The 19,554-nt window shown below is 37.2% G+C and overlaps 1 protein-coding gene across 1 annotated transcript in view; it reads left to right on the top strand.

Annotated features, from left to right (window-relative positions):
- Positions 1-19,554, top strand: part of COL11A1 (collagen, type XI, alpha 1) — a 163,784-nt gene that overhangs the window by 62,683 nt on the left and 81,547 nt on the right. Inside the window, exons 13-26 of the mRNA XM_010563636.1 lie at positions 1,437-1,520; positions 1,773-1,829; positions 5,921-5,974; positions 7,381-7,434; positions 7,549-7,602; positions 8,197-8,250; positions 12,031-12,084; positions 12,197-12,241; positions 13,600-13,653; positions 13,743-13,787; positions 14,229-14,282; positions 14,748-14,792; positions 16,136-16,189; positions 19,412-19,456. Of these exons, the coding sequence (XP_010561938.1) occupies positions 1,437-1,520; positions 1,773-1,829; positions 5,921-5,974; positions 7,381-7,434; positions 7,549-7,602; positions 8,197-8,250; positions 12,031-12,084; positions 12,197-12,241; positions 13,600-13,653; positions 13,743-13,787; positions 14,229-14,282; positions 14,748-14,792; positions 16,136-16,189; positions 19,412-19,456 (753 nt within the window). The remainder of the gene's footprint in view (positions 1-1,436; positions 1,521-1,772; positions 1,830-5,920; positions 5,975-7,380; positions 7,435-7,548; positions 7,603-8,196; positions 8,251-12,030; positions 12,085-12,196; positions 12,242-13,599; positions 13,654-13,742; positions 13,788-14,228; positions 14,283-14,747; positions 14,793-16,135; positions 16,190-19,411; positions 19,457-19,554) is intronic.

Here is a 19,554-nt window from a genome sequence, read left to right as displayed (position 1 = left end):
TTCCCAAATCATTCTTCCTTCTGTAATTGCTGTGCCAGCAGAGGAAAATTTATCAGTTTGCTTCATTAAAGGTAGTAAGTGTGGACTAATACTTAACCTATCAGTCACTTTAGAAAATCTCGCTAGCTTTATATTTAGAAGTTAATGAGTCTCACCACAAGTGATTTATCAAGTCAAACCAGAAATGTCTCAGGAAGGAAGAAATTGGCTTCAGGTCTCCTGAATTCCAGCCTAGTAGTTTAACCACCATCCAGACTTCTTTTCCACAGTTATAAACCCCACTGAGAAGCCATTATCCTTTATAACAGATGACCTGCTCACTAGCTTGAGAGCCATCCTGGTATAAAGGAGTAGATGTGGAATTGAATCTGGCAGTGCCAAACTGCCTTGTCATGGAGATACATTCAAAACACCAAGTAACATGTGGGAGACACCTTTTGTGGGATGTGTGGCTCTATCATCATGAATACATCAAAATGCATTCACCCTTTCAATAGATGCAAGACAATGAATTTAGGCATTTTTCCTTGGAAAAATATTTTGAAAATGTGGTTGATTCCACGTTATGAAGATCCCTACAAACCACCTGGCCTCCTTTCAAATGATAGAAGTCTTGATAGTTCTCATTTTAGAAAAAGTCAGGTGCTCATTTGTGGGGGCTTAAAGCAGTAAGTTTTCCATCACTTTCCAAAAAAATCCTTCCATTCTGATAGTAATATGACTGCAGGAGAAAGACCTCAGTTATCGTGCCAACTCTGGGCGTAGGCAAACTGTACAAACTGTTGTGGGCAATGAAAGATTCATGGTCCTGATATCCAGTGTGCCTATGCCCTACCTTTGGAAAGCCAAGCTTCTTGTTGCAGCTTAGTGTCTCTGCAACGTTGCAAAACTTCTGCTAGCAGCTTCATGAACAATAACAGTCCAGGAGTGCAGGAATGAGTACTTAAATTTATTCTGTCATTTATTTTGAAATTGTCAGAAATGACACAAAACTGTTTCATTTTAGATACCAAACATTTTTCAAATTGAAGTCTGCCTTAAATTGAATTGCATTTTTCTGTGGGTAGCTACTAATGTAGGGAGAATTAATTAATTTTGATACATATTTTTAATGAGGTTTTGCAGACAATTAGTCTATTTTGGCCTCTTTTTGAAACAAACAAAGCAGCAAACAAAATGAAAACCAAAATCCTATGAAATCAAGAAAATGTTTGCTCATAAGGGATTAGATTTGCACTTCAGTTCTAAACTATTACCAATTATTTAGTATTCATGCTGGATCCAGTGGCCTCAATGCAGCAGTCTTCTGAACTTCGTGGAATGAACTAAAGTCTGAGACCCTGTGTCTTTGAAGTGGTTTACACAGTTGCAGCAAATAACAAGTATAGTTTTAATTTGATAAATTCTGAATCCTTTTCTTGTTTTGATACTTGCAGTTCCGCTTTGGTGGAGATGGTGAGAAGGGCCCAACAATCTCAGCCCAGGAAGCTCAAGCACAAGCTATTCTTCAGCAAGCTAGGGTGAGCACAAGGAGCCTGCAAACAAAACTGCCACAAGGGTACAGCTCCAAAAAAATTTCAATTTATATCATGCAGGATGTGAAGTAAAGAGCTCTAAGCATCATCTCATCACAGTACTTATCCTTATTGACAACTGAATCAATGATAGGGGCTATTTGCTAATGCATTATGAAATTGTATTAATATAGAATTTGTATGTTGGCTGGCAGCTTTTTCTTGATACCTGTTGTTTTGTTCTGTTTGTTTTCTCAGATTGCAATGAGAGGTCCACCTGGTCCCATGGGACTCACTGGAAGACCAGGTCCTGTGGTATGTAAACAAAACAGGGGCACAGGTTTAAGAACACAGTAACGCAAGTCCATGGGTCTCATTCTGGCCTTGCCTACACCTCTGTATTTGTACTTATTTTACTTGAAAAGATACTGATACAGTTAAAGCCATAATTTGTATTCTTATTCAAGGTCTGCTATGCAACCTGAATACTAAATCGGTTTTTATTGTAGATTTTGGGGTGTTTGGATAGAGCACACTGGTAGACTTACAAAACTAGAGAATAGTTTTACATAAATAATTACATATGCCTCTACAGTCAGTCATCTCCATAATAATATTTATAAAATTTCTTGTGGTAAATATGAAACTCTACAGAAGGAGATACTAAAGCGAGAGTGTGAAGACTGACCTTGGCTCACTATTTAAGCTGAATGTGGAAAGTTCTTAAGAGGCATTCCTATAAGCAATTAAAAGCCATACAGATTTCTAAAAGAATTGTCTTTTTTTTATGAAAAATCCTGAAAAAATCCTGAAAAGTCCTGAATTTGTCTTGACTGCTAATACCGAATGATCTGGAAAATGGCCCTGTGGATGTTAAAAAAGCTTAATATTTGTACAAAGTCTATACGTAGAACAAAACAGTTTTTCTGATAACATGTGAAACAACTTTTTGATCACAAATACATTTGCTTCTGTAATCCCTACAAACACTTTAAAAGGACAATACTCACAATGAAAGAATAAAACCAGGTAGGAATTTCAGCAAGCCAAAACCACCTGAACAATCTTGCAATTGCAATTTCCTCTTTTAGGAAGTGGATAATTTTCAGACTCAATAGTCTACTAAATGGCATAATTTAGTATTCACCATCTTTCAAAAAGCTGTTATAAAGCATCTGTACCATGATACAAAATAAAAAAATGCTGCAGCCAAGATCGTAAGCTTTGTAGAAGACTAGTCTTTTCTAACTTTCTCCCAGGTGGTTGTATTTATCTTCTGATGTAGAGTGAAATTCTCTTCTACAGTTAGTACAGCATCTATGTTTGAAAGATCCACTTAATTTGGAAACTGTTATTTTGTCTACTGTGATGGCACAGCTAGGTTGGCAAATATTTGGCCTCTTAAATTTTGGTCTATGTCTGCCATAATTTTTATTTATATTGTCATTGTGGTGATGAACACAAAGAGTGATGTTAGCATTTTTCATTAGATCAGACAAGCATCTAGTTGTAAAACACAGACGAGAATACAATTCTGCTATTGAGAAATGAAACCAAGTGATTGCTGGGTAACCAAAAGAAAAGGATGAAGCAAGTTCCTATTGGTTTATTGTGTGAAGAAAAAGTAACTGCAGAGATATGCCAGTCACAACTACAGCAGCCTACATAGAAGACAGGAACAGAAGTTGCTGGAGGCCACCTGGTTTTATCCTCGCCTCAGAATGCAATAGCATTTTCCTCCAAAGTAGTTTCCTTCCACTCATTGCAGATGTGGAGATTTGGTCATAACTTAGAAGTGGTAGGACTGTAGTATAAGAAATATGGTTCCTTCCCCTTCTGTGCTTCTTTCCTTCTTTAATTTGATGCTTCAGCAACAGCCCATAGCTGAACAGTAACAGCCAAGTCCTCCCCTTCCAACCTCCTCTTTTTCCCTCTCATCCTCACCCTCCTTAATGTACAGTGTCTGTTAGTTTGAAAGCAGGAGAGGCAGATGGACAAACATGAGTATAGCATCCTACTATTACCAACAGAAAATACTGGCCAGGTTACTGTCCATTTCATTGTGTATAACTACAGCAGTACAATGCAACTGAAAGGTTGCCTCAATGACTCTTGCTGCTATTCACTCCAGTGACCACTTTTATTAACAAAGAAAACCCAGGGCAACATAAGATAATTTCATACTGTGGAAGGAATATTTTAGGGAGCATAAGGAATACTCTGGATCATGTTCTTCCCTTATCCTGGCAGCTTAATGTTCTCTTCAGTGACTCTTGAAAGCTACGTGATACTAAAGCTGTTGTAAGTTTTATTCTCGGTTGGCTTTGTAGTGCTTTGCCTCATCTTCATATAGCATCAAAAAATCTGTTTCAGATTATGCTGTGCTCCAAACTGGCTAGTATCATTAACCCAGTCTTTTTATCTAGATGACATTTACTGTTCTCAGGTGAATTTTAGCTAAATATCACACCAGAATCTCACTTGGACCTTAGAAACTGAAATTACTGGACTTGTATTTTTAAGCAGACCTGTACAAGAGCAATTCTTTTCTAGAGTGATTCTTCCAAAGTAAATAGTTGCTACCAAGCAGTTTGGCTCACAGACTCCTGTTTGATCATGATTAGGTATGCAATACTTACAAAGAGTCAAACATGTTGGGTCTATTGAACAAACTAATACACTATTTCCAGCAGTGTATTTGAACCAAGAGACCTGCAGGATAAGATTCAGTCTGTACAGACAAAATAACTATAGAACTGCTGTAAGCAAGGAATATATCTGTAAAGACTGGTATAATATGACCTATAATTTGGGCTGTATACCTTTAGCTGAGGTATAACCTGGCCTTATACTCATGCTTTCATGTTTTAAAAGCCTTCATGAATTTCTGTATGCAAAGTCCACCAAATGAATATTAATAGTTCTTTTGCTTCTAAGCCACTAGGAGGCTCTAGAAATCCAGCTCTCTGACCTGGCAACATTTTCGGCCTACAGTTCCAGAAGCAGCTACAGATTCTTGGTCTGTCAATTGTTTGTGTGCCCAGCTTATTTTAAGAATGAAATAGTCGGAGCTTTTACTCTTAATATGAATTGTATTTTGTTAAATTATGTTAGTAGCCAATAAGATACATTTAGAAACGTATCAGTTATTAAAAGTCTTAAACATAGCAGTGTCAAAGCCCTGGTCTAGCTTCAACTGAGTCTGGAGTTCACATGCTTAATTAACATAGCATAAAAAATAAATTTCTGCCTTACAGATATTAAGTGTAATCAATTATATTAATTAAAAGCAGAGCTTACATCAGGGAAACCCAAACAGACAGTCACCACCTACCAAAGCCACTGTTATCTCCACTGCCAGTACCAGCTTGGGATCTGATTTTCAATTTGCTTAGGATTTGATACAATACCTGCAAGGTCAGTTGGAATCTTTCGACTCCAGGATGCCAGACTCAGCACTAAGCCAAGCCAAGAGACCACTTCTTTCTTTGAATGGTCACTATGGTGAATATAGGAGGATTATCAGTTTTCTAAGGCCTGCAAGATTTGTTTCATATTAAATACATACATTTGGTCATGACCTGTTTCAGACGTCAGAAATGCAAAAATTCTTTTGCTCATAATAGTAAACTCCAGTATGTTCCTGCCCTGAGCCTGTATTCTATGTGAGCATGTTGAAATTTTCTGTTTTGTTTTGTCTATTTTTGTGAGACCACTATTAATAAAACACAAACTTACTTTGACTAGTTCTGCCCCAGATTCCATGTACAGTATCTTACCCTGGATGAAGATCTTGTTTAGGTCTGTTTATGAGTAAAACTTACTCTGAAAATCTGTGTCATCATTTAATGATAGTAAAGAGATGCAGTTACATAGATTTTTTCACTTCTTCAGGGCCAGATGCACAAAAAACTTGATTAAAACATTGCTGAAGTTCATTACAAGATTAGACTGTATTTTTCATTGACTGTAGTCATTTTTTGACTGAACTCTGAGGCCGTTATTTTCTGTACAACAGAAATAGATAAACGTAAAAAGAGGTGGCTTTCATTTCTGTTGCCTTCCCTACAGCGGATGCACTCCCATTTTCCTTACTTATGTTCTTACTGTGCTCATCTTTAGCTCTCAAATATTAATATAGAACAAAGGGTTATATTTGATCCTATGCAAATCAATTGGAGTTTTCTTTGCTAATAGAAAGATTTTTGGCATAGTTAGGCCCAGTGTCTAGACAATGATATATCAGGGTATATCTGCAGATTCAAATGGTGAATTCACACACCTTAGTAAATAGGGGATTGTTTGTTTTTTCTCCCCATAATTACTGTATAGAAATAGAAAATAACTTATTCATTTAAAGAGTTTTTTGTATACTTAAACAATATGTTTTGCTTTTTTTCATCAAGGGTGGACCCGGAGCAGCAGGTGCTAAGGGTGAAAGTGGTGAACCAGGTCCCCAGGTACAATAATATTGCCTGTTATGTTTGAATGAGTTTATCTTTAAGAAAATCCATTCATATCACTTAGAAGAAATCAATCAATGATATGCTTTCCATGTGCAATTGAAGAAAAATAGCTTTTACAGTACTATCCTCATTAAATGCAATAGCTTGATTGTTCATTTTGAAATATGAAAGTAACAATTTTTATATAACAAAGAATAATTATCACATGTAGAGTGTCATCACTTGAAAACTTGTTTTAATATTGTCACTTCAGGCTCTTTTCTCTGTTAAATAATCATACGTCAGTCTGCAATTGTATGACCTCGGGCTCTGATCTTATTAAATCTCATAAGGTGAGAGAGGTTAATTTAGTCGGTAATTAAACAGGGTATTTTCAGGAAAGACGTGACATAGCAAGAATAACTCTTTAGGAATCAGTGCATGCTTTTCTTCTCAGCTTACTATTATATCAGCTCCTGTGCAGTGATGTTAAAGAGCACTGAAACCCATTAAAATCTTTCAGCTTAAACCTAAAAGTAATGGGGGATTCTTAAAGAAATCATGAGAAATCATGATAGGAGTCTCTGGAACAATACTTTTGCCAGATCTCAAGTGGTATCATGGATTTGCTACATTATTAAGTGCCTGTTTTAAAACTCCACATGGATATTTGCAGAAGAAAAATAAAGCAATTAACCAAAAAAGCACTCTGAACAGCTAGTCAGTCTTCCAGTTTGCTTACTTACATTTTTAGTATTTTGTCTCTTCCTACTCATTATTTTTGGATGGCTAGTCCTTACCATTGCTATTTTCACCTGAAGAAGATGCATTTGGATGGGGGATGAGAAAGCTTCCACAGACACATATGCCCACGCAGTTGTCAGTGAAAGTTACATGTGTTTGAAAAGTGGAATTAGGCTTTGCAGTTTGGGGTAATTTGGTCTCCCTCTAGTTAAAACTGTGCTGTGTAAAGCTAAGACAGCACGTGAGGTGTTTACCAGCACAACTCACGTTTGTGTATGAATTAGGGATCGGAAATAAGCACTCTTTAGTTTTCATCAAATAATTATTATGTGACTAAAATAATTTTGGCATGAGAGGAAGAAGGGTTTTCAAACCACGGGACTGAGGTCTTCAAAGCCATGAAAATAATGTAAGAAGCTTTTATGTTAAAAGGACCAGTTATGCCATGTATAGTGTCATCTCATGAAAACTAGCATTAAAATTGGTAAGTGCTAAGGCCAGTTTAGATGCCCATGTTCTATTAAAACTAATAGGAATTTGGAAACCAGAATCCATCTCCTGGGAAAAAATGCAGCTTTGTGTTAAAAAAAAATCTTATCTTGTTCTTGAGGTGAGATGTTTAACTAGCTTTTTGCTGACATACATGTGATTCTAAGAATTACACTCTTTAAATTCAGGGTCCTCGTGGTGTTCAAGGTGCCCCTGGTCCAAGTGGAAAAGCTGGCAAAAGGGTAGGTAGCATATGGACCAATCCTGCTCTGGGTAAATAGTTTCTATTTAAATATTTTTAAATATTAACTGATTCCACTGCATTTTAAAATGTTTGCCCCTTTGGGTTTTTTCAGGGACGTCCTGGAGCCGATGGTGCCAGAGGAATGCCAGGAGAACCTGGAGCAAAGGTAAATAATAATGAGACCTGAGGCTTTATTTCAGTCTTGGAATGGGCTAGATAGATTTTATGTAGGTACCACAGTTTCTTCCAGGCCAACCCCAAATTCTTCTTTCAAGTGAAAATACTGAGGTTTCAGATAGCTCGGTCAGATGCAAGAGCTGAGAATGAATCATCCATTTAAAATATGGTAATTAATGGTAATGGCTAGTAGTCTGACATTGAAGTAACTTGATTCTTGGGGCATGATTCCTATCTCTCTGAGTCAGTTTCTACTTACAGAGTATCAGTAATAGTAAAGTCAGTTTTGCAACAGCAAAGTGCAGCTAGAATAAAGCTTTTCATTTCAATGTAGACTTCTTTTTATAAATAGCATAATTGCAGCACAGTGAAAAAGCTGGTGTGGCATCTTCTCTTGCTTTAATGCATAGATGAAAATTTTGTGAATTTGATCTATGTGCTCCCTTTCATGTGTTTCATTCAATAACAAAAGTGTACATATAAGGAAGGGTAGAAATTAACTTTCAGAGGCAAAGCACAGTTTATTCAGAGTAATACAGAATGTAATAGTCATTTACTAAAGCTGTGATTTCTTCTTTCCTAGGGTGACAGAGGATTTGATGGTCTTCCTGGACTCCCTGGTGACAAAGGTAACAGGGTAAGAAAAACATGTATATTTGTACAACAACAAATTGATACTGTCACAGAAATAATGCACTATTCATTAAGAATAGCACTAAGGACTATGGGGAAAGTTAAAACAGAGTGTCAGCTTTTCATGCAACAGAGTAATATCTGTATTGGCAGGTAATATATTCCTTATGAAATATTTTAGTAATATCAATCAACAGACAGCAATTCATATATATATATTAATGATTTAAATATATTTTCACAATTCAGATCGCATCTTCAGCTAGGTTTTCCTCTAATTTTTCTTAGTTAAGGGATTTGCCTGTTGGATTTAAAGTGATTGTTAAAGGAAATAGTAACAGGAAAAGGAATTTCGCTTGAAGTTTCTGTGTCAGGAGCATCACAGATTTTAATCTGCTGAAAAGCTTGCTCAAAAAATGCATTTGAATATTTGAATTGCAAACTGAATTGTTTAGTATGGCTTATTCCAACAACTGCAGCTTAAAGAAAGATCAGAGTCAGGTCAATAAATTATGAAAACAAAGTAATATTTAAAACAACTAATGTTCTTGCTCCTTATGTCATACCAATCTATAGGATGAGACTGCATCTTTCCCTACAAAGCATAGAAATAATCACAGCAGGGGATTTCTGCTTGAAATTATACCCCAAATGTAGATGCTAGTAACAGCATACTCTACTGAATGTACCCCCCTTACTGTTGTCCTGGTAAGTGCAATGCACCAACAAAAGAAACAGTGTGTGGGAATGTCAGCAGAACCACTCCCATATGTACTAAAGCTTGATGACCAAGGAATGATTATAGCTTTCACCCTTCTGCTTCCCAGAAAATCTCAACTGTGTTGGCTACTGGCCTGTGATGTAGTTCTTTGTAATAGCATCTAAGGATACTCTTTTGAGTTTTGTTTGCAGTAGGAAAAGAACTTCTAGTGTCATACAGAAATGTCTTGATCCTCTTTCATCATCCCCTTTTTCTTAGAGTGTAAAGCAATCAGTGCATCACTTAATTGAAATCCAGCTTGATTGGCAGGTGACCAGCAGAGGGGGCTAGACATTAAGCTCTTGCCACTACACTTGAAGGCTGAGCAGAAATTGATTCAGTCAGGGAATGTGTGTCTGCTTTCCAACCTGGAATACTAGAATTGTCTGTCTGTGGAGACTTCCAAGTCATAAAGAAGTTAATTTTTTTTTTTTTTTGCAAATATTCTATTTGTTTCATATTTCCTAAACAAATTTTAAAAAGCTAAAATAGAAGAATCAATTTGGGTTGAAATTTGCAAAATAGTAATGAAAATAATGACTTCTTTTCATCATTTCTTTCATTCCACTATTTAAAAATCACTGCATTCTCGTGTTTCTATGGAAATCTTCTGTAAAAGTACAAACTATGATCTTTCTGAAAGCAGCTCAATTCAAAGCCAGGTCAGATAGGTGTAGCTTTTCAGATTCATATATACTGACAGCACATAATGCAAATATTCAGTTCTCTTTGGCTTGCAATAAAGAGCAGAGAAAGACAAAGAAACACTTTTTCTGTCGTAGTTATGTTTCAACTGTAAGATAATTGATGTTGAAAACCCATAACTTTAGAGTAGAAGCTTTAGGAGTACTTTTAGAATTAGTCATATTTGAACTATGAGTGGCAAGTTGGATGTCTCTGTGAGGTTATGCCTCCATCAAACACTTTGAACTTTTCTTATTTAGATTTACTAGATGCATGACCCTTCTCCAGTATAAAAGCAAGACAGTATATACTAAAACAAAAGGTCTAAGTGTCCTGGTTTGCGCTGGGATAGAGTTAATTTTCTGTCTCATAGCTGGTCTAGGTATAGTGTTATGTTTTGGATTTAATATGAGAAGAATGTTGATAACACACTGATCTTTTTAGTCATTGCTAAGTAGTGTTTAGACTAAGTCCAGGATTTTTCAGCTTCTCATGCCCAGCCAGCAAGAAGGCTGGAGGGGCACAAGAAGCTGGGCAGGGATGCAGCCAGGACAGCTGACCCAAACTGGCCAAAGGGGTATTCCATACCATGTGATGTCGTGCCCAGTATATAAACCAGGGGGAAGTTGGCTGGGGAAAGGGGGGCGGGGGGAGGATTGCCGCTCGGGAGCTGACTAGGCATTGGTCAGCAAGTGGTGAGCAGTTGCATTGTGCATCACTTGTTTTGTATATTACAATCCTTTCATTATTATTATTGCCATTTTATTATTGTTGTTATTATTATTATCATTATTATTTTCTTCCTTTCTGTTCAATTAAACTGTTCTTATCTCAATCCATGAGTCTTACATTTTTTTCCTGATTGTCTCCCCTGTCTCACTGGGTGGGGGGGAAGTGAGTGAGTGGCTGCGTGGTGCTTAGTTGCTGGCTGGGGTTAAACCATGACACTAAGGAAAAAAAATCAGGCTTTAAGAGAACATTTGAAGGAACGTATTAGAGAATTGAATAACTGAGAATGCTGATAATGATAGGAAGTTTTGTTCTTACTGCATGACAATACTAGTACACTGAATACAAGCTCCTAATCTAACTCTAAGTGCCATGTGATTGCAAGACAAGAAGAGTAGCCCTTGAGGGGATGAACTATTTCAATATTTGAAAGCTTAAGTCAATCTTCACCTGGATATTAATTGGAAGCCAGAGCATAGATCATATGTCTCATATGTCATCTTTCAGGAGTGTCATTTAGCATGTAGAAAAACACATGGTCTAGCAGCAGATCACATTGAGTAGTTCCAAAACTTAGCAAAATATAGAAACCGCTGTATTAATTCATCTTACAGGTATGAAAGTGCAGTTCATAGCATTTCATTTTCTCTCCTTTGACAACTCCAACTTACAGAGAACAGAAAGGCAGTAGAATAAAATCCTGACATCCCTAATATTTAGATATCTGCAATAAGAGAGCAAGTTACCTAAAATTCCCTAGGAAAGTTTGAAAAGAGTAAAGAATGGAGCCACTAAAAAGTGACTCCATATATCTCTGCTAGGATCCACAGCAGTGGTCAGGCTCCTTGGAGACACTGATAAAATTAAGGAGAACAGCATGAATACTTGGTTGTTGTCCAGTGCCAGAAGGAAGCTACAGTCTAAAAACCTGCTGCCCAGAAAGAGGTCAGTCAGTGATGTTTGAGCTATGTAGCACACTAGTTCTCTTTAGAAATGGGGAAAGAAAAATAAATCCTAAAAGTGTGGTCCAGAATCTACTGAGGATCTGCATATATAGACTTGAAAAGCCCCAAGGTCTGAGGGGAAGTGTAGAAGTCTGGCTGCCTTCCAAAGCCTCAGACAGATCAGTCCCAAGGCTCTCAGTGACTGGTGCCAGGGTGCGTGGTTCTGAAAGGTGGTTAGTGAACTTCACTATGTGTTTTCCAGGGCCCAGCAATTGGTTTATTTACTTCTGACCTCAGTACACATGCCTTATTTTAGTGACAGTAATACATTGTGTAGGGGAAGGGGGAAGGTGCCAGTGAGACAAAAGAGAATGTGGGTAACTGCCTTTTGTAGCAGTAGTTTGTGTATGTTCTGGGGCCAAGAACAGTTACAGAGTGAAATTTTACAAACACAAATAGTTCATTGTTTCAATAATGTTCATTTGTTTTGATACCAATGTTATAAAAGCCTTTACTGAATACTATAACCTACAGATTTGTATTATTGTGTCAAGACATGTTTTGACACATCAGACTTCAGCTAACACATTTGTTTCAATTTCCCTTCCCATCCATTATTATTTTCAGCAACAGATGTATTATTTTAATGACTTCCCTCATTCTACAGGGAGACCGTGGCCCACAGGGACCTCCTGGCTTACCTGGTGAAGATGGATCAAGAGTAAGTTGCTATTTACACAGTAAAATCTGGAGTCAATCCTCATGTAATGGGAATATGGTCATGATACATGTTCTTTTTTTCTAAAACTTCTATTTCTTTTGTACAAAAACAGGGAGAAGATGGGGAAGTTGGACCAAGAGGTCTCCCAGGTGAAGCTGTAAGCAATGCTTTCTTATTCTTCTGTTTCTGTTACAAACAAAAGGCATTCTCAGATTTTTTTCCTTTCTCTTGAACTGTTCTGAATTCCAGGTATACAAATTACTGCATGTGTGTGTATAGAGAGAAAACTGATTCTGGCTGAAAAGCAAACAAATGAACAGTTTTGTTAGGGGTGAAACACTAATTACAGCGTTAGAAGTAAGTCAGGGACAAATCCAGCCAAATATACACAACTTCCAGAATCACAAAGGCTATTTCTTATCTTATTGTGTAAAATCAGTCACTGCAGACCTTGATACATAGGAATATAACCAAGTCCATGTTGCTTTGAAAATGTTTTTGAAACATTTATTTATTAGAAAATAAGGCCTGGCTTCTCCTCTTTTTCCACACTACTGTGCTTCATTGTGTATTTTTACACTTGTTTCACATACAGAATTTCCACTGCTGTCAGTTGGAATTCTGCAGGTGCTGTCACTGCAGAGCAGAGTTCTGCATTGCAGGCAAGAAATCAAGCCTCAGAAAGGGGAGTTTTACCCTAAATGTATGATATACTGCTGCCTATTCGCAAAGTAGGAAGAAGTTGCTACAGCATCAGAGTCTTAGTGATTTGCGACTGTATCATACATGAGGAGACTAGAGACTCAGTCCTGCGTACTTTAGCAGCATGACATGAATGATGACACAAATGATGAAAACTAATATTCATCTACATAGTATAAATCCAAAAGATTATGTTATAGACCAAATCTTGCTTGCCTTATTTAGGAGAATGGCCCTTGGTCGTTTGTGGAATTTTTTAGGGGCAAGAGGAACAAATCTGATTTTGGTTTCCAGAATGCCTTGCATTTATTATAATAAAAGTATTAGTAATTTTTAATTATTTATTAGATCTTTACTACAGATAAAAGCACTGTTTTACACTTAGAATAGTAATATAGAGTATGACAGACCATCATGTTTTCTAAAGACAGGAATACAAATGTGTATGCTGCTATTCAGGTCAGACCTTCAGGCAAGACACAGCTGAAACTTTAGTGGAAGATGCTGTGCCAATGTTCTGCACCAGGAAATATAACTAGTTATCTCCTACCTTTCTCGGAAATGACTACACAGTGGCTAAATCAAAGCTTGCCGTTCCACTGACATCCTGTTCAGATGTATGGTGGCCTTCAGGAGAATCTGTTATCAGTGAATTTTTTCCTTTCTTCCTTTCTTTCTTTTTTCCCTCAACCTCCATCCTGTCTTCCCTTCATCCTTCCTACTCCTTATTACATTCCTTGCCCAGTCCTGCTCCTGGGCCTCTCTGTCCAGAAATAATCATGCAGGTGTTAATAAGTGTTGCTTCTCTTGCAGGGTCCACGGGGATTACTGGGCCCCAGAGGTACACCTGGTCCCCCTGGACAACCTGTACGTATGAACTGTTTTGTATTTGCAGTTTCCAGAAGAAAAATGGCAAGTTCACTGAAAGTTGCTCATGTTTATATTGTTTGTTGTAGGGCATTGCAGGTGTTGATGGACCTTCAGGCCCAAAAGGAAACATGGTGAGTAAGTAAGTGGGGAATTAAAAAGGGAGTGGATTCTAAGCATCCTTTCCACATTCTCTTGTCCCTGCCACTATGCCATCCCTTCCATTTAATTAAACTTTTCTGTCAAAATATTCAGATTCATCATGATTTTACATAGAAAAGAGAAGCCTTCTGTTACTTAGTCTTCAGCCAAAAGGCCTAACCACGCTTTCTCTCAAGCTCCTTTAGCACCATGGACTCCAGTGCTTAGGTCCTATGTGTGGGCTGTTATTGTCTATTAAATAAAAGGCCATGATATTCATTAACATGACAAAATATCATACTGGGTAGAAAGTTGGTAGTAACCTTTAAAGAGGAAGGAACAAAGATGAGTTTGTATTCCTTTTAGTCCTGACAATGAAGATCTGTAGTGCAGAAATGCAAACCTAATGCCCTGCTATTTTTTTTGCATGGTAGGGTCCTCAAGGGGAACCAGGACCTCCTGGTCAGCAAGGAATTCCAGGCCCACAAGTAAGTGTAAAATAACTCCCAATAAATACGATGCAATGTGCAGCAAATGTTGAATAAATGGAAATTACTAAAAGGTTAGCTTTTCATGTGCAAAACTGATAAAGCTTCAAGGATTTTATAAATAATGCTGCAAATGTGCCGAGGGCAGTGGGAGCAGAGTTTTCAAGTAAGCTTTCAGAGGGATTTTTCATTCAGGAGAAAAATGACTCATTCAGTGTTCCTGGAATGCAGCAGGAACGGCCACACCTGGAGGAGGGTTCTGAATAGGATCTTGTTACAGACCTACTGCCAGAATAGTGGCTTGTGCAAAAGGCTCACACAAAACTCCTGATCTAACTCGTAAGGAGGGAAAAAAGGCCACTTATATTTACCAGTGTGTTTAAACAGATTAATGAGGGACCTTTAGTAGGGTGAATGTATGTATATTGTTCTCCCTGGTTTCTCACACTGGTCTCTTTTTAATAGGGGCTTCCTGGTCCGCAAGGTCCTATTGGACCTCCTGGTGAAAAAGTAAGTTACAGCATTATTCTGGTATTTCACAGTTCTGTGCAACAACCTTGCTTATGTGCTTAACGGCGTTGCTATGTTTTACAGAATAGTAACCTAAGATATAAAAATTAGCAGATCTTCCTGAAATCATCAAGTAAATGAATAACCAATGGAGGCCTGGCTTTCCTCTCGTATACACTTTTTCACAAATGTAATTTCCTCCCTTTATTTTGGATTAATTTTCTGTTATGAGCTTCCAAATCCCATCTACAATATTAAACAGTGTGTACCTGTATGTTAATTAATTTCACAGCAAGCTGTGAAAATTATTTTTATTAATCTCTTTTTTGTTTTGTTGTCTTTTTTCAAGGATTATATTTTGACATAACTCTGCAGTGTAATTGGCATACTGTAGTGTCACTTGGTGTTTTTTTCTTGATCTGTTTGTACACATTCTTGTGGTTTGAAACATGTCTTCTGTTAATTTAAAAAATGTCACTGTTGAATTTTACACTAATTTTACTTTTCTACCCTTTTTGCTGAATTCCTGCTCTATTGATTCTTCTTTGATTTTGCTCCTCTTCACTGTTTAGTATATACTTTAGGAGAAATTGAAGGAGATTTTAGGAAACAATATACATGCTTTTTACCTGTCTGTGTGCCTAAGAAGTAGTATTCCAGCAAAATGGGCTAAGTCCACAATACGCACATTCCAGAGGCTTTCACAAAGATGTACCATGCCTTTCAGCTATGAGTGCTGGAGTGTTGTAACCCATACTCTTTGCCTCTTGATCTTGTTGGTTTCTTTCATATGGTGAATCCTTTTATTCCTGAAATTCTAATTAATAGGTAATTTTGTATGCTGGAGAATTCTCCCCCACCTTGTGTTGTGTGTGTGCATGTTCAGGGGATAATTCCTGAAGCCTGTTCTCAGGCAAGCATCTCATTGAAAAATATGTGTGATTTGTGTTGGCTAAAGATTGTAAGAACTGGCCTTGAGCTTACATATTGTACGACAGTATCTTTGTTGGTTTAGTTTTGTTATATTTTTGGTTTATCCCTGATATCCATATCAAGGGATTTAGGTATAACTACATTTTATATCCTTAGCTCTTAAAGTGAAGTGTATTGGATATGGGTGGGGAGGGGGGTTAGTTTTTCTTTCCTGTTTTTTTTTTTAAAATTATTATTATTTTCTTTATAGCTACTCTACACCTGGGGTAGGTTCACCAGTTGTTTTAAAAATACTAAAAAGGTTTAGGGTAGTTTGCTGGTTTAAGGCATAATAGTGATCCTCCATCATCCTAGAAAATGATAGAATGTTCATTATTGTTCTTAAGATGTGTCTCTGTTACTGCATTTAGGGACCTCAAGGCAAGCCTGGCCTTCCCGGCCTTCCTGGTTCTGATGGGCCTCCTGTAAGTAACCAAATATTTCATCCCTTGAATGTTTAAATACTTTTATCAAGTAATAAATATTTCTGGATACTTGTGTTGCAAAAAGAAAACGGAGAGTAAAAGCACTGGTAGTCCTAGCTGGCAACAACATAAAATCCATCTAAAACCCCTGTATCATTTGAGCTGTTAAAACTAAGAGTATTACATTTTTGAAGCAGCTGCTAAAAATGGCTGTGCGCTTTTAAAATGTGGTCCCAGGTGGTGAAATGCATCTGAAACATCTGCAGGGATGTGTAAATAACCTAAATGACACACAAAGGGACAGATGCTGTTTCACTGTAGTCCTAATATGTCAGTATGGTAAAGCAAATCATCTGTAAAAATGCTCACCACTTGTTCTCTGAGGAAACATAGAATAGACTAGATCTTTCTCTGCTTCCTGACCTAAGATGCATATTACACATTTGGGCTGCTGCTTTCATTTTCTACACTGGGACAGACCTAAGCCAAGGTTTAGAATCTTGTGATTGCTAAGGAATTCAGCTTAGCTCTGAGGGTGCATTCACTCAGATGAACAGAGAGTGTAACCACCTGAGTAGCATTGTTTACACTTCAGGCATTAAACTGAAATGAAATCATTGTTCATAATGACATGCATATACACTAGTTTTCTTGCATCAAAAACATCATCTTTTTATACCATGAAGAGCCATTAGACAGTCAGTGTGTCTTCTCAGACCATCTCTCTCTTCCCCATGCCATTTTCCCTTGCAATTTTTCTTTTAGGTCAAATCTGCATTTCTTAAACCTGACCTTCAGCAGGGTTTACCTAGGATAAGAACAACAGAACAGACTGCAGCAGTTTCACTGCATAGATGCTTATATTACAAATACAGAACTGTACCCAGGGCTCTCACAATCTCTCTTTTACCCACCAAAGTGCCATTTTCAAGGAGAACGTTAAATGTGCAATGATAGTCCAGCTGGAAGTCTATGTCTTGAATCATTGTCTAAACATTTGAACTTTCCCCCTTATCCTTTTCTGCATATTAATTTCTAAACATAAACATTATTTTAAAATTGGCATCTTGTTAAACCTTAAAAGCAGGGGGGAAATGCTGTAAGAGATAATCAGGTGTTAGCACAACTCTGTAGCTGATATACATCCCTACTGTGGTGGGTTGATCCCAGTCAGCAGCTAAGCACCTACCCCATCACTCACTCCCTCCTCCCACAGTGGGATGGGGAGAGAATCAGAAGATCAAAAGCAAGAAAACTCACTGGTTGAGGTAGCAACAGCTTAATAAGTGGAGCAAAGCTATGCACACAAGCAGAGCAAAATAAAGAATTCATTCACTACTCCCAATCTGCAGGCAGATGGCTAGCCGCTTGCTGGAAAGTTGGGCTTCAGCATGCATAAGGTTTACTTGGGAAGACAAACACCATAACCGTGAATGTCCCCTCCTTCCTTCTCCTTTCCCTGAGCTTTTATTGCTGAGTATGCCATCATATGGTCTGGAATATCCCTCTGGTCAATTTGGGACAGCTGTCCCAGCTGTGTCCCCTCCCAGCTTCTTGCTCACCCCCAGCCTACTCACTGAGGGGTTAGAATGGGACAAAGAGAAAACCTCCACGCTGTACAAGCACTGCTCAGTAATAGCAAAAACACTGGTGTGTTACCAACACAGTTTTAGTCACAAATCCAAAACACAGTGCCATATGGGCTGCTATGAAGAAAATTAACTCCATCCCAGCCAGACCCAGTACACCTACCCAAAATGATCTCTCTCATGCACATGTAGATTTGTTCAGAAGAAGGGCAGGAGAGGCGGGTTAAACTAAGTCTATTCGAATTGACAAGACCTATTTACAACCACAGAATTACACTATGATTGAAGGTAGTGAGCAGTACCTTCCTGACTGCAATGAGCTTTGTAACTGCTCCCATGATATCTGTGTTAAGATCAAGTGCAAGCTCAAGACCATTTTTTCAGGAGATCAGGAAAATTCTTGCTAGCTACTTCATTTCACTTCTATGTGGGGAAATGTCCTTCTATTTTGAAGGTGAGACATTTTTAAAAGTGGTATATTATACTGGAATTAGTGGAAATCTAAAGGGATACAAATATGCTCTTTAATAGCAGTATTTTTGAAGTCATTTAATGTTATAGAGACCTCTGATACTGGATGGAGATTTAAAATTTTGTGCACAAGAAAGCATATTCTGGCAGATTAGGACTAAACAACTGACATACATATGTTTTAAAAACCAAATAACAAATATTCAATGTTAGTAAGACAAACTCTTTAAAGGAAAATTACCAATCACTGGTAAGGAAGTATCAAATACTTTTTATTTTAATCATTCTTTTAATAGAGAACATATTTTAAACTGTTTTCCAAGACCAGAAAATTGAATATAAGCTCCAGGGTTTTGTCATATAAGAGCCACATCAAAGTCATATCATATTTGACACACTGAAAACATTTTGGGATGTCAATGACACCTACACATGAATGGTTTTAGTAACTGGCTACATGATATTTGGGACCACATGCTTGGCAAAACTAGAGATTTACTGTGCTCCTCTAATAAGTCTGATGAACATAAATAGAAAAAGGATTCCTGACTGATTCACATAAGCAATAATCTTCTATTAATCTTTAGTTCATTAAATTGCCTTTAAATTTTGCAGCATTTTAGTGTAAATATTGTAAGAAAGAAAAACAATGGATCAGTTAATGTTTTGAGCGCTGCAGTATTAACATCAGTGATATAGAACAAACACTAAGACGTAAATATATTTTGTTTTAAAAGCAAGTCACAGTTTAAAACAAAGACATAGAATGTTAAAACTATATCAACCTTCTATTGGCTTTTGCAATAAATTCCATAATATTTTAAATAATTTTAGGAATGTCTTCATGCTGTAATATTAATCACCCTGCTTGCTTCAAAATCAAATTTAAGAGTGTTTTGCATGAAAAACCTCTTACTGCTGAAACATTAAAAGAAAAGGTGATCAGGATATTCCTGAAAACATGAATATTAACATAACTATTGTCCAGCTTTTCCTTTGTATTGAAAGGAAAATCTTTCCTCAAAGTTTTGTGTGTGTGTGCCCTAACACAGAAGAAGGTGATTAGTGACCTGAAATTCAAGTGTTTAAATAATTGTGGTTTTATAATACAATGTCACTACAATGAGTATTTTCCAAATCGGATACATTTCTCTTAAATCAGGGTCATCCTGGCAAAGAGGGTCAGTCTGGAGATAAAGGAGCATTGGTGAGTTTTAAAACTTTCCATTTATTTACATAGCTTTCAAGAAAACCTTTGGCAGTTCTTCAGCTTTATGACACATTTGTTTCTCGAAGAACTATTTA

This window comes from Haliaeetus leucocephalus, unplaced genomic scaffold (genome assembly GCF_000737465.1).
Source record: "Haliaeetus leucocephalus isolate CR32 unplaced genomic scaffold, Haliaeetus_leucocephalus-4.0 Scaffold172, whole genome shotgun sequence".
NCBI classification, from domain to species: domain Eukaryota; kingdom Metazoa; phylum Chordata; class Aves; order Accipitriformes; family Accipitridae; genus Haliaeetus; species Haliaeetus leucocephalus.
This window is presented reverse-complemented; position numbering and strand designations above follow the sequence as displayed.